The sequence below is a fragment of the Pipistrellus hanaki genome, assembly GCF_964339955.1.
Source record: "Pipistrellus hanaki genome assembly, chromosome: 8".
In the NCBI taxonomy this organism is placed as follows: domain Eukaryota; kingdom Metazoa; phylum Chordata; class Mammalia; order Chiroptera; family Vespertilionidae; genus Pipistrellus; species Pipistrellus hanaki.
In genome coordinates this window covers 77,685,164-77,707,604 of record NC_140510.1, presented here as the reverse complement: position 1 = coordinate 77,707,604, position 22,441 = coordinate 77,685,164, and the positions used below count along the sequence as shown (strand labels likewise).

Sequence of the window (22,441 nt, the reverse complement as noted above, 5' to 3'; positions counted from 1 at the left end):
AATGGAAGCTGGCCCTGTATTGCCCCGATTGCCAGACTTTTCTCTCCCTCTCCTTCCTCCTCCCTGCTCCACGTCTCCCCACTTGTTCATCTGCTGTCTCTATTCACACATTGCACAAACCCCGTACATTGCTTGTTTGCTTGGATTGAGACAGTTCGTCCAATCTCCGACACCCAATTCTTGTGACTCCATGGCTGGAGCACCACCCAGCAGGCATGCTGGTGTCAGTGTGCACAGGTTTCTCCACTTCTAACGGCTGACACCGGGCTCCTTGCCTCTTGCAGATCCCAGCTGTCGTGGGTGAGAGCCGCGCTCTGTGCTCGGTGGAAAGTGCTACACGCAGCTGCTTCCAGGGGGTGAGTGCCACGCAGATGCCCCTGGGAGTGGGGCACCAAGGTACATTACAGAACCATCACTCCACAGGGCACCCCAGCCAACCTGATGGAGGAGGTAGGCCTTGCCTTTGGCTTCTCACGCAATGAACGTTCACAGCACAGCTCACGGAAAGAGCCAGGAACGATGAGAGTGCACAGCTCATCTATCCTGGAGACCAAAGTCACTTCTAGAAACACATCCACGTGTGCTGCTGTTTTTCAGGTGCTGAGCCCAGCGATCAAAGAGGAGAGATTCCTCTCTTGGGTACAGTCTGAGCCTCCCATCCTCCTGTGGCTCCCCACCTGCTACCGACTGTCGGCCACGGAGATGGCCACGCACCCTGCTCGCTGTGGCATATGCAGGAACTTCCCCATCACCGGGCTGAGGTACGGCCACTCGTCCGTAACACACGGACAGTAACGTCAGGTCCGAGTCATTCCCCAAATGAGTCCGGGGCTGTGTCTCTCCAGATTCTCTTGTGGTTCCTTGCTGGAAACCAAATCAGTTTCACTAAAAAAGAGATGTTGACAGGAAGCCAGAAAGGCTGGTCAACAACCTTAATTGCTCTAACCTTTAGTTGAGACATTGTTAGCTAAAACAGAATCTACAAGTTTCTGTTATTTCCTGCCTAAGGGCTACATGTAAATTTCTGTTTATGTTGCTTAAGATGTCTTCCCCAAAGCCTCAATAAGAGGGATGGCAGGGCCAGAGCAGGAGTAGTTCTCCCACTAGAGTTGGACTACCGCCTGGCCCCCCAAATCGTCAAATTGAATTTCTTCAAGTCTCTTTTCATTTGTGTGCGGCCCTTCTCCAGAACCTGAACCCTGAATTGGAACTCTTTCTACGCGGGCCGTGAAAGAAAGTCCTATAGTTCCTCCTGACACATCTGAAACTCGGTTGATTTGGGGGAGTCAAAATTTCCTGGAGGGATCCTGGCGGAAAATAAATATTTTATCTTCTGTAATTAATGGAATATGAATTCTTCCATTAATATGTACTCTGACCAAACACATTTTTATTTCTCTAAGGGAAAATATATTTTGTCCTTTGTTTAAAAAAAAATCATTTCAAATACTTCGGAGCCATTCATAATATAAACAATAATTTTTGCCTTTATGAAGTGTTGAAAAAACTATTAGATTTAAATAATCAATGTGGTTTACGTGGATGATTTCATTTATAACTCTCTGTAGAAGGTGGTGTTATTATCTCTGATTGGCAGAGAAGCTAAACAACTAGCTCTGGTTCACAGGGTTAGCAAGGGGCAGAGCCTGGCAGTCTGAATGCGGAACCCTTGTTTTCAATCATGATGCTATGCTGCCCCCCTGTGGAGAGAACGGAGAACACGCCTTGGGCTCACTCCAGATCTCTCTGCCTAGACTGGAGGAAAGGGCGTATTTGAAAGCTAGGTTTGCAGGTAGGAAAGACAGATCTTTATGAATGACAGCCAAAATCCCATCTTAGAGGAAGAGTGTTATAGGGCTGCCATAAATAAAACAATAGGGAAGGGAAATTGGAATTATTATTAAAGACTTGGGGGGAAGAGAATGAAACCAACAGGTGTAAGCCAGGCACGGGGATGCTATTATCATGATGAGTGAACACAGGTGTAGAGACTGCAGATGTGGAAGGACTGAAGACCTGGGACAACCAGGGAGCTACAGGAGCAGGAAAAAAATTCTTGTTCTTCTATGCTTCCAAGTTCTTCTGGCTGGACTAATAATCTAATCATCAGGAGGCAGGTTTAATAGGGCAAAAGGACCAAATCTATTACTTATGTTTTTATAGGGATTCCATAAGAATAGGAGGTCCAAAGACACACTGGACAGCCGAGGCTTATATGCCATGCTGGACCAAAGAGAGAAAGGCAGATGAGAAAGAGCAAACATGGAAAACAAATGCTTGGCCAACCACGAACAATGGGACACAGGGGGACCAAACAAACAGACTTGCTTGAATCCTCCCTGTCTGCCATGTTTAATTCAAATACGCTATGGTTCCCTTCCTGGAGCAGGTTTCCTACCTGAAACCCCTGAGGCAGGTAAGGGGACGGAAAACAAGCAAAAGACCCTCTTCTTGAGCTTTGATTGTTTTCAGCTCAGGAGACTGTGCAGGCCCAGTTGGCACACTCTAAGGAGGCTGTTTCTAGACTCTTACACCCATCCCTAAAAGCAAGTCAAAGGGGCAGGAATCCGGGCCTGGCTCCTGCTCACCGTTTCCCGGTTCCTCCGTGCTCCCAGGTTTAATGAGCCCCAGACCTTAAACCTGCTCCCCACAGGTAGAAAGTAAGTCTGCTGGGCCCACTAAAAAAAATGCAAATCAGGTTTTCATTTTGCTGAAAATATAAATTGGGTTTGAAAAGACTTCTGAGGACACAGTGAAACTCCACTAATGAAAAATTCTGCAAATAACTGAACTTTAAGCAATAAAACATATAAATGAACAAGGCTATTGAAAACCAAGTGAGCCAAGCCAAAGAAATCTCCACACCACAATGAAAAAGATGTTCTTTTCATATTTGACTGGAGGCCCAGTGCATGAAATTCGTGCACTTGGAGAGGTGAGGGGGAGTGGGGAGGGAGTTCCTCAGACCAACCTGTGCCCTCTAGCAGTCCGGGAGCCCTAGGGGAATGTCCAACTGATGGCTTAGGCCCACTCCCCACCGTGAACCCAGCTTGTGGCTCCTGCATTGGATGTCTGCCCCCTGGTGGTCAATGCGCAATGAACAGCTGTTCCACCATTTGGTTGATTTGCATATTAGCCTTTAATTATACAGGATAGTGGAGGAGCATGAATATTATTTACCATGTTATGTATATAGTATAATCATTTAACCAATAAACAAGTATAGATTAAGCAGTTACTATATGTCCTGCACTGGGCCAGGTACAAAATTCACTGTAATTATATCAAACACAACTTTCTACAAAAATTTTTCCCCCCAAAATCATATGTCTAACATATAGCAGATATTATTATTCCTATTTTATAAAAGACTTTGAATGACTTGCTAAAGTCACTCAAAAGCAAGCAATGGTAGCCCGGCTGGGTAGCTCAGTGATTGAACATAGACTTACGGACCAGGAGGTCACGATTCAATCAATTCCTGATCATGGCACATGTCTGGGTTTCGGGCTCCATCCCCAGTGTTGGGCATGCAGGAGGCAGCCGATCAATGATTCTTCTCATCATTGATGTTTCTATCTCTCTCTCCCTCTCCCTTTTTCTCTGAAATAAAAAAAATAAAAAAAATATTTTTAAAAAAACTAGCCAAAACCAGTTTGGCTCCTCAGTGGATAGAGCGTCCGCCTGCCAACTGAAAGGTCACAAGTTGGATTCCGGTTGTGGGCACACCCCCAATAGGGGTGTACAAGAGGCAGCTGATCGATGTTTCTCTCTCATCGACGTTTCTAGCTTTCTATCCCTCTCTCTTCCTCCCTGTAAAAACTCAATAAAATATATTTTTTAAAAAAACACAAACTAGCAGTGGCAGAGGGCAAGCAGGACCACACTTTAAGTTTTGGATTATGTCCCTATCTATTCAGGAGGCTCACTTGTTCTTAGAAGACCATCTATGTGAACTATCTCTCCTAGACATTCAAGGCCATGCACAGTTCTCACATTATGAGCCCGCTGGGTGAGCTGGGCAAGGCCTGTATCCTCTCTGAGCCTCAGTTCTTTGTAAGGAAAACAGGGAGGGGTGGGTCAAATGATGTCATTGGCCTCTTTTAGCTGTAACCTTCTGAGTCTATTAGAAATGGCTTCAGTGCATTACAATCCTGACCTTAATCCTGTGTTTTGGGCTCTCGTAAACTCCCAACCACAGCCTCAAGGCTTTTCATTTCAGTGAGCTTAATAAAGTCATTTCAGAGTAGTGTTCTCAGATCTGGAGGTAGCAGGAAGAGGGCAAAGACTTGACCTTCTAAAGTTAGAGGAAGTACAAAGACTCAAGGTTGTTCCTGAGCCAAGAGTTATGTGTTAGCAGGATGTGTCCCATTCATGCTCTGTAATAGCCATTGAAGGCGGGGATGGGATTGGGGGAACCGTGGTTCTCTGTGGGTAAAGGCATCAGCGACAGGCCAATCTCATTATCTTCATTACACTCTTTCTCACAAACCTGCAAGCAGTTTCAGAACCTAGAGTTGTGGTCTGCAAACTGCGCTCGTGAGCCACCTGAGGCTTTTTGGCCCCTTGAGGGTGGCTCTTCCACCAAATACCACGGCCTGGGCCAGTCTATTTTGAAGAAGTGGCGTTAGAAGAAGTTTAAGTTTAAAAAATTTGGCTTTTAGCCGAAACCGGTTTGGCTCAGTGGTAGAGCGTCGGTCTGCGGACTGAAAGGTCCCAGGTTCGATTCCGGTCAAGGGCATGTACATTGGTTGCGGGCACATTCCCGGTAGAGGGTGTGCAAGAGGCAGCTGGTCGATGTTTCTCATCGACGTTTCTAGTTCTCTATCCCTCTCTCCTCCTCTCTGAAAAAAATCAAAAAAAAAAAAATCAAAAAAAACAAAAAACAAAAAAAAAATATATATATATATATATATATATATATATATATATATATATATATTAAAAATTTGGCTTTTACACGAAATTTTAATCTTTGTACTGTTGATATTTGGCTCTGTTGACTAATGTGTTTGCCGATCACTGACCTAGAGGAACTAATGCAAGGCTAGGGTCAACGTACCATCCTAAATGAGTCAACCGCAACCTTAGGCAATACTGGATAAAGCAGCCAGGGCAGGGTATTATTCATTTTCCTTGTTCGCCTGAATATTATTTTCCTTGTTTGCCTACTAGTAGTGATGCCAGCCCCCCTTCCATTTTCATTGGCAGGTACCGCTGCCTGAAGTGCCTCAACTTTGACATCTGCCAGATGTGTTTCTTGTCTGGTCTCCACAGCAGGCCCCACCAGACGTCTCATCCTGTGGTTGAGCACTGTGTCCAGGTAACACCTAACCTATTATCCCAATCTACTCCTGAATCGTGTCAGTACCAGCTACAGCAGTTTAGAAACTTTCCCTCTGGAAAAACCAGAGTCTGCTCCTTTCATCAGAAATATTTATGACTAAGGAGGTGAACCTCAAATAGCTCTCAATATAAATGTGTTTTCTTTACATTGTAAATTTAAATAAAACCTCTTGGGGACCGGAAAAGGCCAAACTGAGTCCCTTCTGAAGCCATTGATCCCAGACTGTGGGCCAGAAAATGTCTGCTGCGTCAGAGGAACGGGGCGTTGGAAACGGGGGCGGGTTAAACAGAAAAGGCTCTGCTTGGTAAAGGTGATGCAACAAGGTTCTAGCTGCTAGGACATTTGGGGAGTTTTCCTTTTTAACATCTTTCTCCTGAGTCCTAAATGTCAAGTGCTTTTTCTCAGAGAAAAATGACAGAGAAAGGTAACTGTCTCGGTTGTTAGTGGAAGATGATAAAACCAAGACTTTTAAAGGAAAGTTTCAGTCATCAGCAAGAGAATTCAGATCTTTCTAAGAAGAAAGGGAAATGGGAGAGTACATTTCCATCAAAGAGCGTTTAAACTTTTCCAGAAAGAACTCTTTCTTCTCATCACAGATGACGTCACCCTCAAAAGCCACAATGGTGAATGAAGTGTCTTGATTAGCTCGCTTTTCAGAGCACAGTTTTCTCTCCTTTTCCCCTTTAGCCCACATGGTCCACAAAGTCAAGTGTCTGCATCTTGCCAAATAACTCCCAGTGGGCATTGCTTTGCTAAACTTTATCAACCCAAATCCTCAGGCTCAATGGCCTGAGATCTGTTTGCAAAAGCCTGGAGAGAAATAGTCTCATCGGTGTTAGACTGACACCGTGTGGCCACTTTGTTATTAGACCTAAGATTTTAAGTGCTGAAAATTTCAACAATTCATTGCATTCCTTCTTTGACTTTCCTTCTTTTTCCTCTCTTCCTTCCTTCCTTCCTTCCTTCCTTCCTTCCTTCCTTCCTTCCTTCCTTCCTTCCTTCCTTCCTTCCTTCCTTCCTTCCTTTATTTCTTTCTTTCTTTCTTTCTGTCTTTCTTTCTTCCTTTTTGGCAGAGGTTCTTAATGTGGGGTTGATGGGTGGACTTTGGGTGGTCTGAGCATATTTCTGGAGATAAACCCAATTCTCAAAGGAATCCATAACCCAAATGTTAACGACCATGGACTTAGTCCTCTTACATTCCCCCCTTCTAGCTTTAACATCCCACAATCCTGGGTGGCTCAAAGGGAGAAGAGTTACTGTGGAAGTTGGGGGATATGTGCTGTGTACCCATAAACACAGAGAACATAAAGAAATGCGGATAGTAAGAAAGTAAGATGATTTTTCTGAGGACATAAAGGCAGGTGAGGTAATTCCAGGGACCCTCACTGCAGCCGTCTGCCAGGTAAGGGAAGGAGACCCTGTTGAGACGGATCTGAAGCTCCTTTGTAACATTGGCCATTCCAGGAGATGTCCGCAAAGGAGTACACCAAACTGCTCCTGGGGACCCTCAGGAGCAACCTGCTGCAAGAGTGCTGGTGGAGGAAAGAAGCTGCGAGAAGGCAGCGGCTGCTGAGCCTGGGGAAGCCAGAGGCCCCGGCTGACCGCTCCCAGGCCAGGTGAGTGTCTGTGAGCGTCAGCGGGGCAGAGAGGCAGCCCAGGCTGGAGCAGCAGCTCCCATGACGCTGACGACCCTACGAAAGGCAGGAGGAACAGGGGAGTGAGCTTTCATTTTAAAGGAGAAAGATGCAAATACCTTCAATCAATTATTTAGAATTATTTCAACAGAAGGTGTCAGCCACTAAAGATTTTAATATTAGAGTATTGGAATAGCTTTGTTTCATATACCTACTTTTAGTTTGTTTGCCTTTGAAAGCTTATTTCAGAATTAATATTAAAAAAAAAAAAAGGAAAGGAAAGGAAAGACAGTATTCCATCACTCACAGATGAATGCTTTTCACACATTAGTGTTCCAAAACAGGAATTGTGCTATAAGTACAGTTTTTCATTCTTCTCTTCGCCTGCATTAAGTGAAGAGCTTTTCCCATCTCATTAATTTCCAAAATGTCGTTTTTATTGGCCTGACACTTATAAAGAAGTGCCACAATTCACAAGCAATTCATTATATCATTGAAAATGTTAGTTATTCTCAAATTTTATCCCCCTAAATTCTGTTATCAACATCCCTATACACGTATGTTCCCATACTTTTATACACGTATATTCCCATAACATTTTTAAAAGATAAATTTACTCAAGTAAAATCTTGGGCCAAAAATGTGAATGTTTTTAACTCTCAAAATTCAGGATGCCAAATTATGCTCCCGGGGGTCATCCCAAAGCACTCCGCAGCCCCCCCTGGTATAGATCACCATCACACAGCTGATCATCGCCAAAGGTGGCCTGTACAAGGTCTCTGTGACCTTAACTTCTGAAATAACCCCTTCTTCATAATTTAAAACTTGAGAAGGTAAAGAGAACAGAGGGTGTTTCCTAGAGCTTATGGTCATTAAACTTTTGGTAGGCAGAAACAGAATTATTTACTCCCGTTTTACCTACTGGGAGAAGAAGAAAAGATCAGTTTAAATTGGTATTAATTTGTTGATTTCTTTTGTAATTCTCTAATTTTTCTCAGGCATCCACCAGTAAAATTCTATCTTAACCCCAGGCCATATTTCTGTGGTTATTTTGTCATTTTACAATTTGGTATAATTAAATATATGTTTTAGCTCTTTAAATAAAAAAAGTACATATTTATTGACTTCTCAATTAGAGGGCATTTACTATGTCTGTATCACATTTTCTAGCAGGTTGATATCAATACATTCTTATAAAATTTGTGTATCATTTGGGTGTATACCTTTAATAGAGTACAAAGAAATGATGTTGGACACCCCCAAGGTATTAAAAATGATCTTAGCCCTAATTGGTTTGGCTCAGTGGATAGAGCATCGGCCTGCGGACTCAAGGGTGCCAGGTTCGATTTCAGTCAAGGGCATGTACCTTGGTTGTGAGTACATACCCAGTAGGGAGTGTGTAGGTGTTTGATGTTTGTTTCTCATCGATGATTCTAACTTTCTATTCCTCTCCCTTTCTCCCTGTAAAAAAAAAATCAAAATCAAAGAATGTATTTTAAAAAATAAAATAAAAATGATCTCAGATGGGGTAAGAATAGAGCCTGACACTCACAAGATGCATGACAAAGAAGTGATGGGCTATCCTGCTTTTCTACCCCAAATTGCCTACCCCTTTAAACAAATAATTAAATGGGCTATAGAAGAATAATTGCTTCTTTTCCTGATTGTCCTTGAATTCTGTTGAAAGAATCACATTATGTAAAAAAAAAAAAAATGATTGTCTATTTGTCTGTTATTAGTTGTGAAGTCTCCGTGAACAAGGAGTTCTCTGCTTCCTTAAAAAAAAATATATATATATATATATATATATATATATATATATATATATATATATATATATTTTAATCTGCAATAACTCAAGATGGTAAGAGGTTTTAAATAGTTTTTGAATAAAGGAGTGAAAGGAAATGAAGTTCTATAAAATGGAACACTCCTGACCTTAAAATAGTCTGCTCTATTCTATGTTCTTTCAGATGCGACATCATAAACCCACAGCTGCACTTAGAGCCCCGAGTATCTGACCTGGACGAGATGACCTAGGAATTTCCTTAGTCATCCCTGAATGTCTTTGCATTCTTATTTCTGGATGGTCAAGTGTGTGTGTGTGTGTGTGTGTGTGTGTGTGTGTGTGTGTGTGTGTGCTGGGGAGGACTGAGGGGAGGGGAGAGAGGAGGAATTTCCGTTCCTATTATTAGGTAATTGACTATCAACTGAGTAGTTGGAAAGAGCACAGAGAAAAAATGCTGGGCTATTTTATTGCTATTGTTTGGATATCAAATTTAATATATGATTTAACATTTTCTTAGACTCTCCTTCATGTCATGCCTGATATTAAAAATTATTACAACCTCCCGTAAAACTCTCCTTTACAACAGGCTCTCCATCCAATATCCAATTGGTCCAGTGGAAACAGCTGCCACGAAGGCTTCCAAACGAATAGGTCAAAGGATGTCTCAGGGCCAACAAACTGATGACGGCGGCCCACATCCCCAGGTGAGTCCAAAAGGGAAAGGAGCCGTGGGAAGGCACAATTGGTGTGGGCCATTCCATAACGATGCAGTCAGATTCCGTGAATCATTCCCGGGTTTGGGGAATATTTTCAAAAGAAAAATCTAGGAACATACTTTTAAAATAAACTTTTTAACTTCAGTCATGAAGTGCCACATATTTATTATGGAAAATTTGGAAAAGTTATAAAAGAGCAAAGACTAAAGTCAAAATTCCAATCAATCCCTAATATAACCATCGTTAACTAATATAATTTTTCCTGCTAACATTTTTAATATAGTTTATATCATATCGGGTATATAGTTCTTTATCAATATACTAGAGGCCTGATGAATGAAATTCATGCAAGGGGATTGGCCCTTGTGGCCCCGGCTTCATCCAGAAGGTCATCCGGACGGTTGTCCAGCAGGTCATCTGGATGGTTGCTCTGTTGTTTGGTCTAATTAGCATATTAGCTCTTTATTATATAGGAAGTTATGTTGTGAGAATTTTCATTGCCATTACAGTTCTTCAAAAAAAAAAAAATCTGAATGGTTGTATAATTTTTATTTAAATGAACTTAACATTATTGAATACCTCTGTTATTTGGTATTTGGGTTATTTTTGATTTTTTATTATATTCTAAAATTTTACTATCTCAATAGAAATAAAACAAACAAAAAAGGAAACTATTAACATTGGGTTCCTTTGTAAACAATTCCATATGAGCTAAATTGATGGTGTGTAAGATCATATAGAAATGCAGTTTGAATAGAAAAAAATATAATAGAGAAAACTTGTTCTAGAATATTGTTTTTGTGTCCAGAAGCAGGAATGCTGAATCACATGACAGTTTCATTTTTAACTTTTTGAGGGACCTCCCTACTGTTTTCCATAGTGGCTGCCCCATTTACATTCCCACCAACAGTGTGCAAGAGTTCCTTTTTCTCTACAGCCTCACCACGTTTGTTATTTTCTGTCTTTTTTATAATAGCCATTCCAGCAGCTGTGAGGTGCACTCTTTATGGTTTTGATTTGCATTTCCCCAAGTGACGTTGAGCATCTTCTTATGTACCTGCTGGACATTTGTATGTCTTCTTTGGAAAAGTGTCTATTCATATTGTCTGCTAATTTTTAAGTCAGATTATTAATTATTTTTTTTTTGTCATTGAGGTATGGGATATATATGTATATATTTTTATACTAGAAGCCCAAAGCACAAATTTGTGCACGGGTGGGGTCCGGCTGACCTGCCCCAATTGGGGCCAATTGGGCAGAGCTGGGCCAGCCAGGTGGAGGAGCTGTGGATGGTTGGCCGGCCTGCCCTACCCGCAATGGGGGGATATCAGTTGGGGGAGGGACCAGTGGGGCGAGGGGCTGCAGGCAATTGGCCCGCTGACCCCACCCCAGATCAGGATGGAGAGAGCTTATCAGGTGTAGGGTCAGCTGGGGGGAAGGGGTTGCAGGCAGTTGGCCGGCCAGCCCCGCCCCCTGGTCACCTAGTCAAAAACACAATTTGCATATTAGCCTTTTATTGTATAGGATATGTGGGATATCTATATATAAAAGGCTAATATGCAAAGTATCCCTTCAGGAGTTCTACCAACTGTGAGTTTGATCTCTTGCTATGACATGTGTTGAAGGAAGACCCTGGTCAGCAGCTGGCAGCCAGAAGGCCCCAATCGGTCCTGATCACTGGCCAGGCCTAGAGACTCTACCCATACATGATTTTCATGCATGGGGCCTCTAGTATGTATATATTGATATATGTGCAGGATATATATATATGGTATACATACACATGTTTTCCTCAATGAACTCTCAAAACTTTGTGCTAGTTCAAATGCTGTCTTTGTTTGCAGTGGCCTCCTGGCACCTACTGCATGCTGGGTTCTGCCAGTGTTCCAAGATAAGCTTACTTTCCTATCATCCTATGTTCTCACTAGAGCACCCTGGGTATTTATGTTTGTTGCTGCTATTGTGAATAAAGCCCTTTCTCATTTGTATCTTTTTCTTAATTATTAGTGATGGCATATTACAAAGTTATAATTTTTGAATAGTTATCTTTTAAAGAGAAACCTTTCTGAATTCTCTTAATAATTTCAAATATTTGTTTAGTTTTAATCTCTAAGTGGTCTGGGTCAAAAAGATGTTTTGGTCTCTTACTGTACAGTACTTACATCTCTCAGTTCTGTTTCATGTCTCCATTTCTGAAAGACTCCAAATCTTTCAGAACAATTGAATAATACAATGGGGTAGATATTTATCCTTCAATGGGATTAGATTTAATGTGGGCATTTCCCTAGTGTTTCTCCATTAAATATGCTGCTTGTTGTTGATTTGAGATTCTTTTCAATGAGGAGGAAATCATTTTCTTTTCCTATTTTTTAAGTGTTTTGGTACACAATCAGAAGTCATCGAATTTATTTATTTTAAATACCTTTTTAGCATCAATCAAAATTATCCCATGTTTCCCTTATTGGAAGTATTGCATTAGCAAATAGAATCCTTGATAGCAAACATCCCTGGCATTGCTAGAACCAAAAGCTATATTTGTTTGTAGTGGATTATGCTTTAAATCCACTTTAAATTTGATTTGCTTGTGTTTTAAAAATTTAGAATTGCAACATGCAAATTAGAATAGTATATTTCTCTCTCTCTCTCTCTCTCTCTCTCTCTCCTTCTCTCTCTCTCTCTCAATACTATCTTTGTCAGTTTTGAGAATTTGAGTTTTGGTGGTTACATTAAGCAGCTAGCCATTTTTCATCTTTTGTTGTCTTTAAAACAATTCATCTTACATAAGTACTATTTATTTAACAATTACCAGAATTCAAAAGTAAAACCCCAGGACACTGGACCCTTAATGATATTTCAAGACATTTTTCTGGGTAGAAGTGTTTTGGTACACAACCAGAAGTCATCAAATTTGTTTATTTTAAATACTTTTTTTAAAAATTAAAAAAAAAGGGTATGTAAAATACCTTTATGGATATGGAAGAACAGAAGGTCTTGTGACCACCCACTGATGCACAGCCTGTGCGGCTGCCTCTGGGATGCTCCTTCAGGTCTGTGAGCATGTTTGTCACTAGCTCCTCAGACACCCCTCAGAACACCTGGCGTCACTTGGCAGCGAGCTGAATTACACTTGTGAGGACAGAGGAAGCGCTGCTCCCAAGAAAAGAGGAAGAAAAGCCATTTCACAACACAGAATCATTTTTTTCTTTTCTTTTCTTTTCACTTTAACATGTATTTGTTCTGAGGAAGAAATTTTAAAGAGGTTTTGCTCTTTGAGTTTTCCTCTATTTTACTCTCCTTTAATCCCTTGCATCTCTTTTTCATTGTTAAAGTTGCTGCAGCCTATCTTTCTTTGATTAAAAAAACAAACATCTTTAACAACCTAAATAACACCTGAATCAGTTTGTCTTATAAAAAAGTTAAAATATCACAGGTAAAGGTAAAGTCCTTCTGAACCACAATTCTCAACCCAGATCTGGTCCCTCGTTCCCCAAAGGTAATCTGTTTGAGTTATACCTTTGCTGACTTTGTTCTATGCATTTTCAAAAATGCATACGTGACTAAGTATTTGCAGAATGTACACTTTTAAAAAACCAAGAAGCATTTCCAATCCATTAGCTGAAAAAATTTCATTGGGAGAAGCTCAGGGAGCGTAGCCACAGCTGCTTACAAATGTAGAGAAATGAAATCTTATCTCCCATCCAGATGTGTGGGAGCCAAAGGCTGGTACATGGTGTCCCAGGAGCCAGAGCCAGCCTGGGTCAGGTCAGGACTTGCACTTGGGTTTCAGAGTCTGACGTGAGAGACAAGGTTTTGTGGCAGGATTCTAAATGAGAGTGGAGCTGACCGTTATTAACTCAAAGAGACGTGGTGAATTCCAAGAGAAGTGATGATGCAAAGTACACATCCAATTAGGCATCAGTGGAAAGAAAGTTTAAGTAGAAGGTGGAAGATAGAAGTAAAAGATTTCTTGAGCCAAGAGAAAACAAGTGACCCAACTGCTTTGGCATATGCCTTTGGAGAAGGAGATGTCCTGGCAGCAACTTAACTTGAGCAAAAGACTATTATAATTTAATTTTAAAACCTAAAACTCACCTGGCTGGTGTGGCTCAGTGGTTGAGCATCAACCTATGAACCAGGAGGTTACAGTTTAATTCCTGGTCAGGGCACATGTCTGGGTTGCTAGCCTGATCTCCAGTGTGGGGCATTTAGGAGGCAACAGATCAATGTGCTCATCACTGATGTTTTTTTTTTGTTTTTTTTTCCTCTCTCTCTCTCTCTCTCTCTCCCTTTCTCTCTCCTTCTCCTTTCCTCTCTGAAATAAATAAAAATATATTAAAACAAACAAACAAAAACCCTCTAAAACTCTTTTTTTATGTTTAAATCTCTTTAAAGGAAATTTTTATGTAAAAACAATATTATGTGACTACTAGGGGCCCAGTGCACAGATTTGTGCACTTTGAAAGGAACTTTGGGCTGTGAGGCTGCGGTGGGCACAAGAGGGGTCTCAGTCCATCCTCTGAGCCCCCACCCGGCCCCTCCTGTTGTGGCCCTCAGTTCTCTGTCTGCCGGCAGCCCTGCTACCATGTGCTGACAGTGCTGGCCCCACTCACACCACTGATGGAGCAGAGCAATTGGGGCCAGCACTAGCAGTGGGTGCATGCGGCTGCTGCCCCGATTGCCCCTCAGGAGCAGGGGGAAGTGGAGAAGTCCTCAGGGGCAATCAGGGTGGCAGATACCACTTGAACCCACTCATGGCGCCAAGTGATTGGGGTTGGCGCCAGGTGCCAGGCTCCAGCAGTGGGTATGAGCAGTGGCTCTGGTGTCAGCAGTGGAGCTGGCACTGGCAGTAGGTGAGAGTGCCCAGTGGGACCGTGGTGTTCAGGAGCAAAGAATTTTCAATAACTACCAGAGACTTGCCCCAATGACAGTGACTGGTGCCCTGCCATGGTATGGTGCCCCTGCTTACCTGCTCCACCATCCTGCTACAGCCAATGTCTGCCATGTTTCACATGCACTCCCTGGTGGTCAGCACATGTCATAGCGACCGGGTTGTTTAGTTGTTCAGTTGTTCTGCCGTTCGGTCTATTTGAATATTAGGGTTTTTATATATAAAAATACTTTGAGCATAAGAACAGTTAGATGACATAAACCCAAATGTTAGTCATGTTTAAAAATAGTAACTAATGAAATTTTTAAAAATAACATTATTTTGTTATGGCGAATTTTTAGGAATGAGGATTCAATTTAAACCGAAAACTTATTTTCTCTGTTTCTTGCTTCTTCAGGCCCCAGTCAGCATTAGAAATGAACTGTGGAGGACTCATGAATATATTAATGCGCTCCATAGGGAAAGAAGGTAGGAACCAGGGGCATGCACAGATACTGACAGCAGAAACAAATCAATAGCGTTTCTTTTTCCTTTTATAAAAAAAATTTTCTGCCATGATTTTACCATGATTTTTTAAACCTAGGAGATATTTCTTAGAGAAATCCTATGATTCCAGTATGAAGATGAAAGGAGGCTTTATCTCTATGTGAATATTTAAACATAGCAGAGATCAACCGGCTAATTGAATCATGTTTTGAGTTTTTATCTCAGTCCTGGAAAATTGGTTAAGCATTTTCAGCAAAGTTTGATTCTGTGTGTGCCTGGTGTGTGTGTTTTTCCTTCTTCTAAAGAAATCAGTACACGTCCCCCAACGGCATCCAACTTTCTACCAGGTTTATTAGGTTTGTTGGAAACTGCCGACCACCTTATTGTGTCTCAAGGGATTAATTATTCCTTGAGTTCCTGTCTCCTGTTGTCATTTCTTTAGAAGATGGAATTTATGATCCTCAATGAGAAGTTTCCCCTAAGGGAAGACCTTGATTTCCAGGCACAATGCTTGTTCTTTAGCAGATGCTCAATATATATGGAAAGAAAGAGAGAGAGAGATGTGTTCCATACTATAAATGTATGACAGATAAGGGACATTTAAAAAATCTGTGATAATTCATGAAAATATGCTTAACAACACTTTCAAAGAAGTTAAATAATTCAAATGTTAAGAGCAATTTTAATCTTGTTTATGGTGTAAGGAAAATAAATTAGAAATAAAATTAAGGAAAGTAGTGTGGCAATAGAAAGGCAGTTCTGATTCTTTACAGCTTAATTCTTAGAATAAGTATTTTAAGCTGATTATTTTAAAATAAGTTATTTCCTTTTATATGATTCCTACACACTAAATATATACATCATTGGTCTCCTGGTAAGGTATTTATCAACAGAGTACACCAAAGTGTGAGGCTGATTAATGAATGGATCTATGTGAAGGCTTTGTCTTTGTTTCTCTCTGAATTATTATTTGTATCAATGAATTGGGTAAAATAGTAGAGGGTATGCTTCTCAAATGTGTGTGATTTGATACCAGATGGCCTAGACAATAAGCTGAATGACAATCTGGGCTCACTAACATGTGATAGCCTAGAACACTCGGGCAATTAATAAAGACCAAATTGTAAAGAATTAAATTCTACAATTACAGGCAAGTTCTACAATTACAGGCCCATGTTCAGAATAAATAGTCTGGAAAAGACCTGAGATATATAGTTAGCTAAGTTCAATATCAGCCAATATTGTGTCACTGGCTACTTAAAAGGCAACTCAGATTACACTAAAAGGAAGAGCATCATTCGATCACTAGTTCCCTGTTTATTACTCTGTCCTCCACTAGGTGCTGATCGAGGAACGAAATTACTGTGTGTGTGAATCACTGGAGCTGGAAGTGTTCCCATCCTATTTGAAAGCCCATTTACAAGGGAGATTCAAGTTAAAGATAAAAGATTTTTTAAATTGTCGAAAAGAAGATTTTAGATCATTTGAAAGGAATATTTCTCAAACAATCTGAATTGCTTGTGAACAATGGATATTTGCCTGGAAAGTACTGAGCTCCCAATTGCTGTAAATCTTGGTATCGGGTAAATTATATTCATCAAAAACTCTGCAGGAGAATTTCTCCTTTAAAAAATATGGAGTAAGAAAATAACTATACTTTGAATAGAGTTGTAGCTACTTTCACCTGGATTGTGGGAGGAAGGAGGTACATGGAAGATGGCCGAGAGAGAGAGGAGAAAGAGGACAGGAGTTGGGGGGCAACATGGGAGAAAGAGAAACTGGCATCACTAGTGGTCATAACAAGCACATTCGGCCCGGGTGATACTGTTAGGAAGGCCTTCTGAGAACGGTTAATTGTCTGCAACATCAAATCCCTGGGCCAACTTCTTTCTGAAAACCCACCATACTACCTAATAAAAGAGTAATATGCAGATTAGCCACCACTCCACTCAAGCCATGCCCACCAGTCACACCCACCAGCCAATCAGAGTGTGTATGCAAATTAACCCCAACCAAGATGGCTGCAGCCACAGAGAACAGTTGAGAGGTTTGGGTTTGCCTGGCAATAGAAGAAGCCAAGCTTTCCACACACCCTGGCTGGCCTAGGCCTCCACTCCAAGATACAAAGTTTCAATTATAGAAGATAAATCCCAAGAAAAATGGTGGCAGCCACAGAGCTGGAAAGAGCAGGATAGGATTGCCCCGGCAATGGAGGAAGCAAAGCTTTCCACCTGCTCTGGCTGGCCTAGGCCTCCACTCAAGGCTACAAAGTTTCAATGATAGAAGGTAAACAAATTCAAACAGAAATGGCAGCAGCCACAGAGGGAGCAGGAGGCTTGTCTTCGCTCCAGGCTACAAAATTTCAATTGTAGAAGGTAAATAAATTCCAGAAACCAGGGCCTCTGCTTGGGTCGCCGAGGGACGTGGCCAGCCTGCAAACCACCACAGGCCCCTCACCCAGGCTGCCCCATACCCCAAGGGAACCTCCACCCTGATCCTGGACACCCTTCAGGGCAAACCAGCTGGCCCCCACCCATGCACCAGGCCTCTATCCTATCTAATAAAAGAGTAATATGCAGAATGACCATCCTCCAACACACATAGCTACCCCCATGTGGTCAAAGATCCTGCCTCTATGTGGACACAAGATGGCCACCACAAGATGGCCAGCAGGGGAGGGCAGTTGGGAGGCACCAAGCCAGCAGGGGAGGGCATTTGAGAGAGACCAGGTTTGCAAGGGAGGGCAGTTGGAGGCAATCAACCCTTCAGGGGAGGGCAGTTAGGGGTGGCCAGGCTGGCAGAGGAGGGAAGTTTGGGGCAAACAGGCTCGCAGGGGAGCAGTTAGATACCAATGAGGCTGGCATGGGAGTGGTTAGGGTGATCAGGCTGGCAGGCAGAACTGGTTAGGGGAAATCAGGAAGGCAGGCAGGCAAGCAGCTGGGAGCCAGCAGTCCTGGATTGTGAGAGATGTCCCAGATTGGAGAGGGTGCAGGCTGGGCTGAGGGATACCCCACACCCAGAGCACAAATTTCGTGCACTGGGCTTCTAATAAGGTTATACTTGAAACTTCAGTTACGATTCTGGAATTTAGAGTCAGGCTCCTGTTTCTCCAGAGTGAGACTGTCTGGTAGTGTGAAGGCCAGCCTCTAGAAATGCCTGCTTCTGACGGAAGCCCAAACTAAATTCCAGGAGCTCTCCAAGGTTTGGAGCAAATAGGAATTTCAAAGACTAACCGTGAAAAATGTTGCATTTCCCCACCAGAGAGCCCATTTCTCCAAATTCAATAAACATGTCAACGCACTGATCAAAGAATGAGATTGTACATTTCTCCAAATTCAATAAACATGCCAACAGCACTGATCAAAGAATGAGATTGTGCTTTAGTAAGCCACTTTGAACTGTGCACATATCTGTAACAGGGACTATTGCAGGCCTCGGTCTGAGGACATGGCAACAAGCAAAACAGAAAGGAAAAAAAAAGTTGCCAGAATAAAGAAACAGTAAGTAGTTATTAAGTAATAGAGTAAATCATATATTAACACACACACACACACACACACACACACACACACACACACAGGTTTTATGTCATGTAAGGCTGGAGACTAAGTCAGAATCTAAGATCTCTTCACACTGGGGCAATTCGATAAACAGGCCATGGAGATACTTAAAGAAGGGGAGGGGGTGGGAGGTGCTAGAACGGATTGTGGGGACTCTGATCTGCAATTTCAAGTAGGGTAGTCAGGGACGACCTCTCTAAGAACATGGTGGTGAGCAAAGACTGAAGGAGGAGAGAGTGAGCCAAGCAAGAACCCGAGGGAAAGAGGGTCCAGGGGAAACAAGGATGAAGCCTTCACAGCACCTAGCAAAGTACAGGTGTCAGGAGGTTAGCCATGGCATGTCTACTATCCTTTACTTGGAGTATTTCTAGACAATATGAAAATGAATAAAGTCAGTATTCAGATTTGAGTGCCTGGTGAAGGTTTGCATGATGAGTTTTCTAAAACCTCTCAAAGCCAGTGAAATTCTTAGTGGAATTAGGTATACAATAGACCAGAAGGACAGCTGCACATGGTGCACAGTCCTGTATAATAAAGAGGTAATATGCTAACTAGACCCAACAGCCGAACAACTGTCCGGAGGACCTTCTGGATGAAGCTGGAGCTGCGAGAGCCGGCTGGGGCTGCAGGGAGCTGCGAGGGCCGAGCCCCTTTCACGAATTTCGTGCATCAGGCTTCTAGTGATAAATAATAGTCAAGGCACAGACTTCTCCGGCATCTTGTCTTATGGAGGAGACCTGGAGTACATCTTGGTACACACGCCTCTACTTGGTCTGCTGGCCCCTTGCCCTTTCAATCCATTCAGACCTGTTCTTTTCCAGGTTCCTTAAAAAACAGTTAAACCGATACAAAGACAAGTTGCAAGCCTTATACACCTCCCAAGAAGAAAAATGTAGCAGATTTGAGACAAAGATTCACCAACTCACAGCCAACCAGGACAGTCTGTGGGCCAAGCTACAGCAACTGGGACGGGAGTCACAGGTATGAAATGTGGCCACCCAGACCACCTGAAAGTCTGACCTCCAATCCTCTGGTCAAGGGATGGCTGCAGCCTGACACTTCGCATCTCACCTTGATCAGCCTCTTCCTTTTCCCTCTCCTCTTCATAACAGGACCCACTCCAGCTTTCCTTTTCCAGACTGTCCTCCTGCTTCGTGAAGGTAGTGCCATTGGGAGAGAACAGAATTAGTACCATTTAGAAACAATAGACCTGGGGCAACGAGGTTCTTTACAGCATTCATTCTTAAACCTTTTGGTCTCATTATCCTTTTACCTGCTTTAAAAATTCTTTTTAGGATTCCCAAGGAGCTTCTGTGGGTTATATCTATCACTATTTGCCATAATCAAAATTAAAACTGAGCCATGGAGGCCCTGGCTGAGTAGCTCAGTTAATTAGTGCATCCTCCCGATATGCCAAGGTTGAGGGTTCAATCTCAGGTCAGGGTACATATAACAGGCAACCAATGATTACATAAATAAGTGGAAAAACAAATTTCTCTCTCTCTCTCTCTCTCTCTCTCTCTCTCTCTCTCTCAAATCAATAATAAACATATCCTTGTATCAGGATTTAAAAATTTTAGTAACAATTTTAAGCGGTAATCCCATATTTTTAAGACTGAGAAATATAGCATCATTTTGCAATTTTTAGAAACCTCTTTAATATATGGCTTAATAAAAAAATAGCTGGATTTTCATGATTGCTTCAGCATTCAATCTGTGGGAAGATGTTTTGGTTGAAATTTATATATATAGATTCCGCAGGAGGAGGTAAGATGGCGGAAGAATAGATGGGCGGATTCTGAGCCCTCTCCCGAAGCAGAAAGAGAGAGCAACTGAGGGTCGTGTGCTGTGAGTGTTTATTGGCAAGCTGGGAGACAGCGAACACCAGAAGAAACTGCTGGGGGGCTGCTGACAGAGGTGCCCCTCACAGGGAAGCACCCACGCGGGCTGTGTCCCTGCCCGGAGCTACCTACCGGCTTGGACGGGGAAACCTCGCCATCTTGAGAGGAAGATAGGATCGTGTCAGAGGCCTGAATATCCACAGCCGCAGCGACCACCAAGCATCTGTGACCCCCAGAACGCGGATCCCAAGCGGCGCGAACACTTGCCCTCACAGGATTGCCCCACTGCTCAGCGAAAAGGTCAGATTTCGCGGGGAGAGGGTGGAGAGCACTCGCGGCGAAAACAAAAAGCCTGTGCGCACAGAGCGCGCTCCCGGAAGCTGGAGGACAGGGGTGGTGATTACAAGTAGAAGCCCCCGCTGTTGGGCGGTTGTCACCCTTGAAAGTGGACGGGGCTCCTAACAGGGGAGATATCTAAAGAGCAACACATTTGGATCCGGCTCGGAGGGATATCGGAGAGTTGCGGGAGATTGCAGTTGCTCGGACCTGCCCCCTCCCCCCCTCCATAGTTCCAGCTTCAGAGAGGACGGAAAAAAAAAAAAAGCTGGAGAGGCTTTAGAGTCTGGGAAGTCAACCTAGAAACACTGCCCCCAGAGGCTAATTCACAAATTGACTCTAGTGTAATAAAAACAAAGCAAAACCTGCCTAAAAATCAGGACTGGATCATAACAATAGAGGAAGCGAATGACCTTCATTACTGCTAATTTTAATTAAATTTTTAAAATTTTATTATTATTTTTTTTTAATTTTTAAATTTTTGTTTTTTACTTTTGTTTTCATTATTTGCAACGTTTACTCAAGAAACTATTTTTTTTCTTTTTCCTCACTTGATTTTATCTTGATAATTATTACATTGTATATGTAATCAACATTATTACTACTACTAATTTACCTTTTTCATCTTATTTTCTTTTGTTTATTTTTATTATTTTTATTCCATTTGATTATATATATATATATATATATATATATATATATATTTTTTTTTTTTTTAATTTCAGGATTACTGTTCTACAGTCTTTATCTATCCTTCTTTCTCCAACGCTTTATTCTATCTCAACCCTACCTTTATGCCCTCACCCTCTTTCCAATCTTTTCCTTTGATACCCTGTTTATCTTAACCCTTTCCTGCTCTAGATTTCCCCCATTCCATCTGTCTACCCCCTCCTAAAATTTCACCCTACTTGTATATATCTAATTTCCAACTACCTACTCCAAACCCATTCACACCTCCCTCGCAATTGTCCTAAAAACAAAAAAAAAAACAAAAAAAAAACAAAACAGTCTTACTCTCTAACTCTGAAGTTGTATGTTGAATGTTAACTTTACTGAAGTTGTATGCTTTTCTTTTATAAGATTGATTTGCCTATGCTTTTTGTTTGATTGCATGTTTTTGTTAGCTGGGTTCTAGTCACCCTTATTGGTGGTTATTAATATCGCAAACACATTTCGATTCAGTGCCTTGTGTGTTGTACCTGGTTGTGTTGTATTTTGTGCCTTTAAATCAAAGCAGGAGAGAGAGAACTACACAACCAGACATCATAGATCATGGGGAGACCAAAAAACAGCCCGCATATGAAAGAAAAGCAGGCTTCACCAGAAAAGGAAGTAAACGATATAGAGGCAAGCAACCTACCAGAGCAAGAATTCAGAGTAACGATCTTAAGATGGCTAAAAAGAATGGAAGACAAATTTGACAATTTGAGTAAGACCCAAGAGGAAATGAAAAAAACCCAAGAGGAAATGAAGATGACTCAAGATGAAATGAAAAATGACATCGCTACTATGAAAAACTCAATAGATAGCATCAAGAGCAGACTAGAAGAAGCAGAGGATCGCATCAGTGAGCTAGAAGACAAGATAGAAAAAAATACCCAATTAGAGCAGCTTCTAGAAAAAAAAATTAAAAAGCAGGAGGAGAGCCTACGGGAGCTTTGGGACAATGCAAAACAAAACAATATTCGAATAATAGGGGTTCCGGAAGGAAAGAAAACCGAGGTAGACATGGAAAATGTATTTCAAGAAATAATGACAGAAAATTTTCCTGAGATAGAGAAGAAAAAACCCACACAAATCCAAGATGCTCGCAGAGTCCCAAGCAAAATGGATCCCAGAAGACC

The 22,441-nt window shown here is 41.9% G+C and overlaps 1 protein-coding gene across 1 annotated transcript in view; it reads left to right on the top strand.

Annotated features, from left to right (window-relative positions):
* Positions 1-22,441, top strand: part of DYTN (dystrotelin) — a gene marked incomplete at both ends in the record, with an annotated part of 47,031 nt that overhangs the window by 11,897 nt on the left and 12,693 nt on the right. The window contains 7 exons of the mRNA XM_084891335.1: positions 285-356; positions 598-761; positions 5,212-5,323; positions 6,812-6,963; positions 9,357-9,474; positions 14,772-14,842; positions 19,242-19,401. Coding sequence (XP_084747461.1) covers positions 285-356; positions 598-761; positions 5,212-5,323; positions 6,812-6,963; positions 9,357-9,474; positions 14,772-14,842; positions 19,242-19,401 — 849 coding nt within the window. The remainder of the gene's footprint in view (positions 1-284; positions 357-597; positions 762-5,211; positions 5,324-6,811; positions 6,964-9,356; positions 9,475-14,771; positions 14,843-19,241; positions 19,402-22,441) is intronic.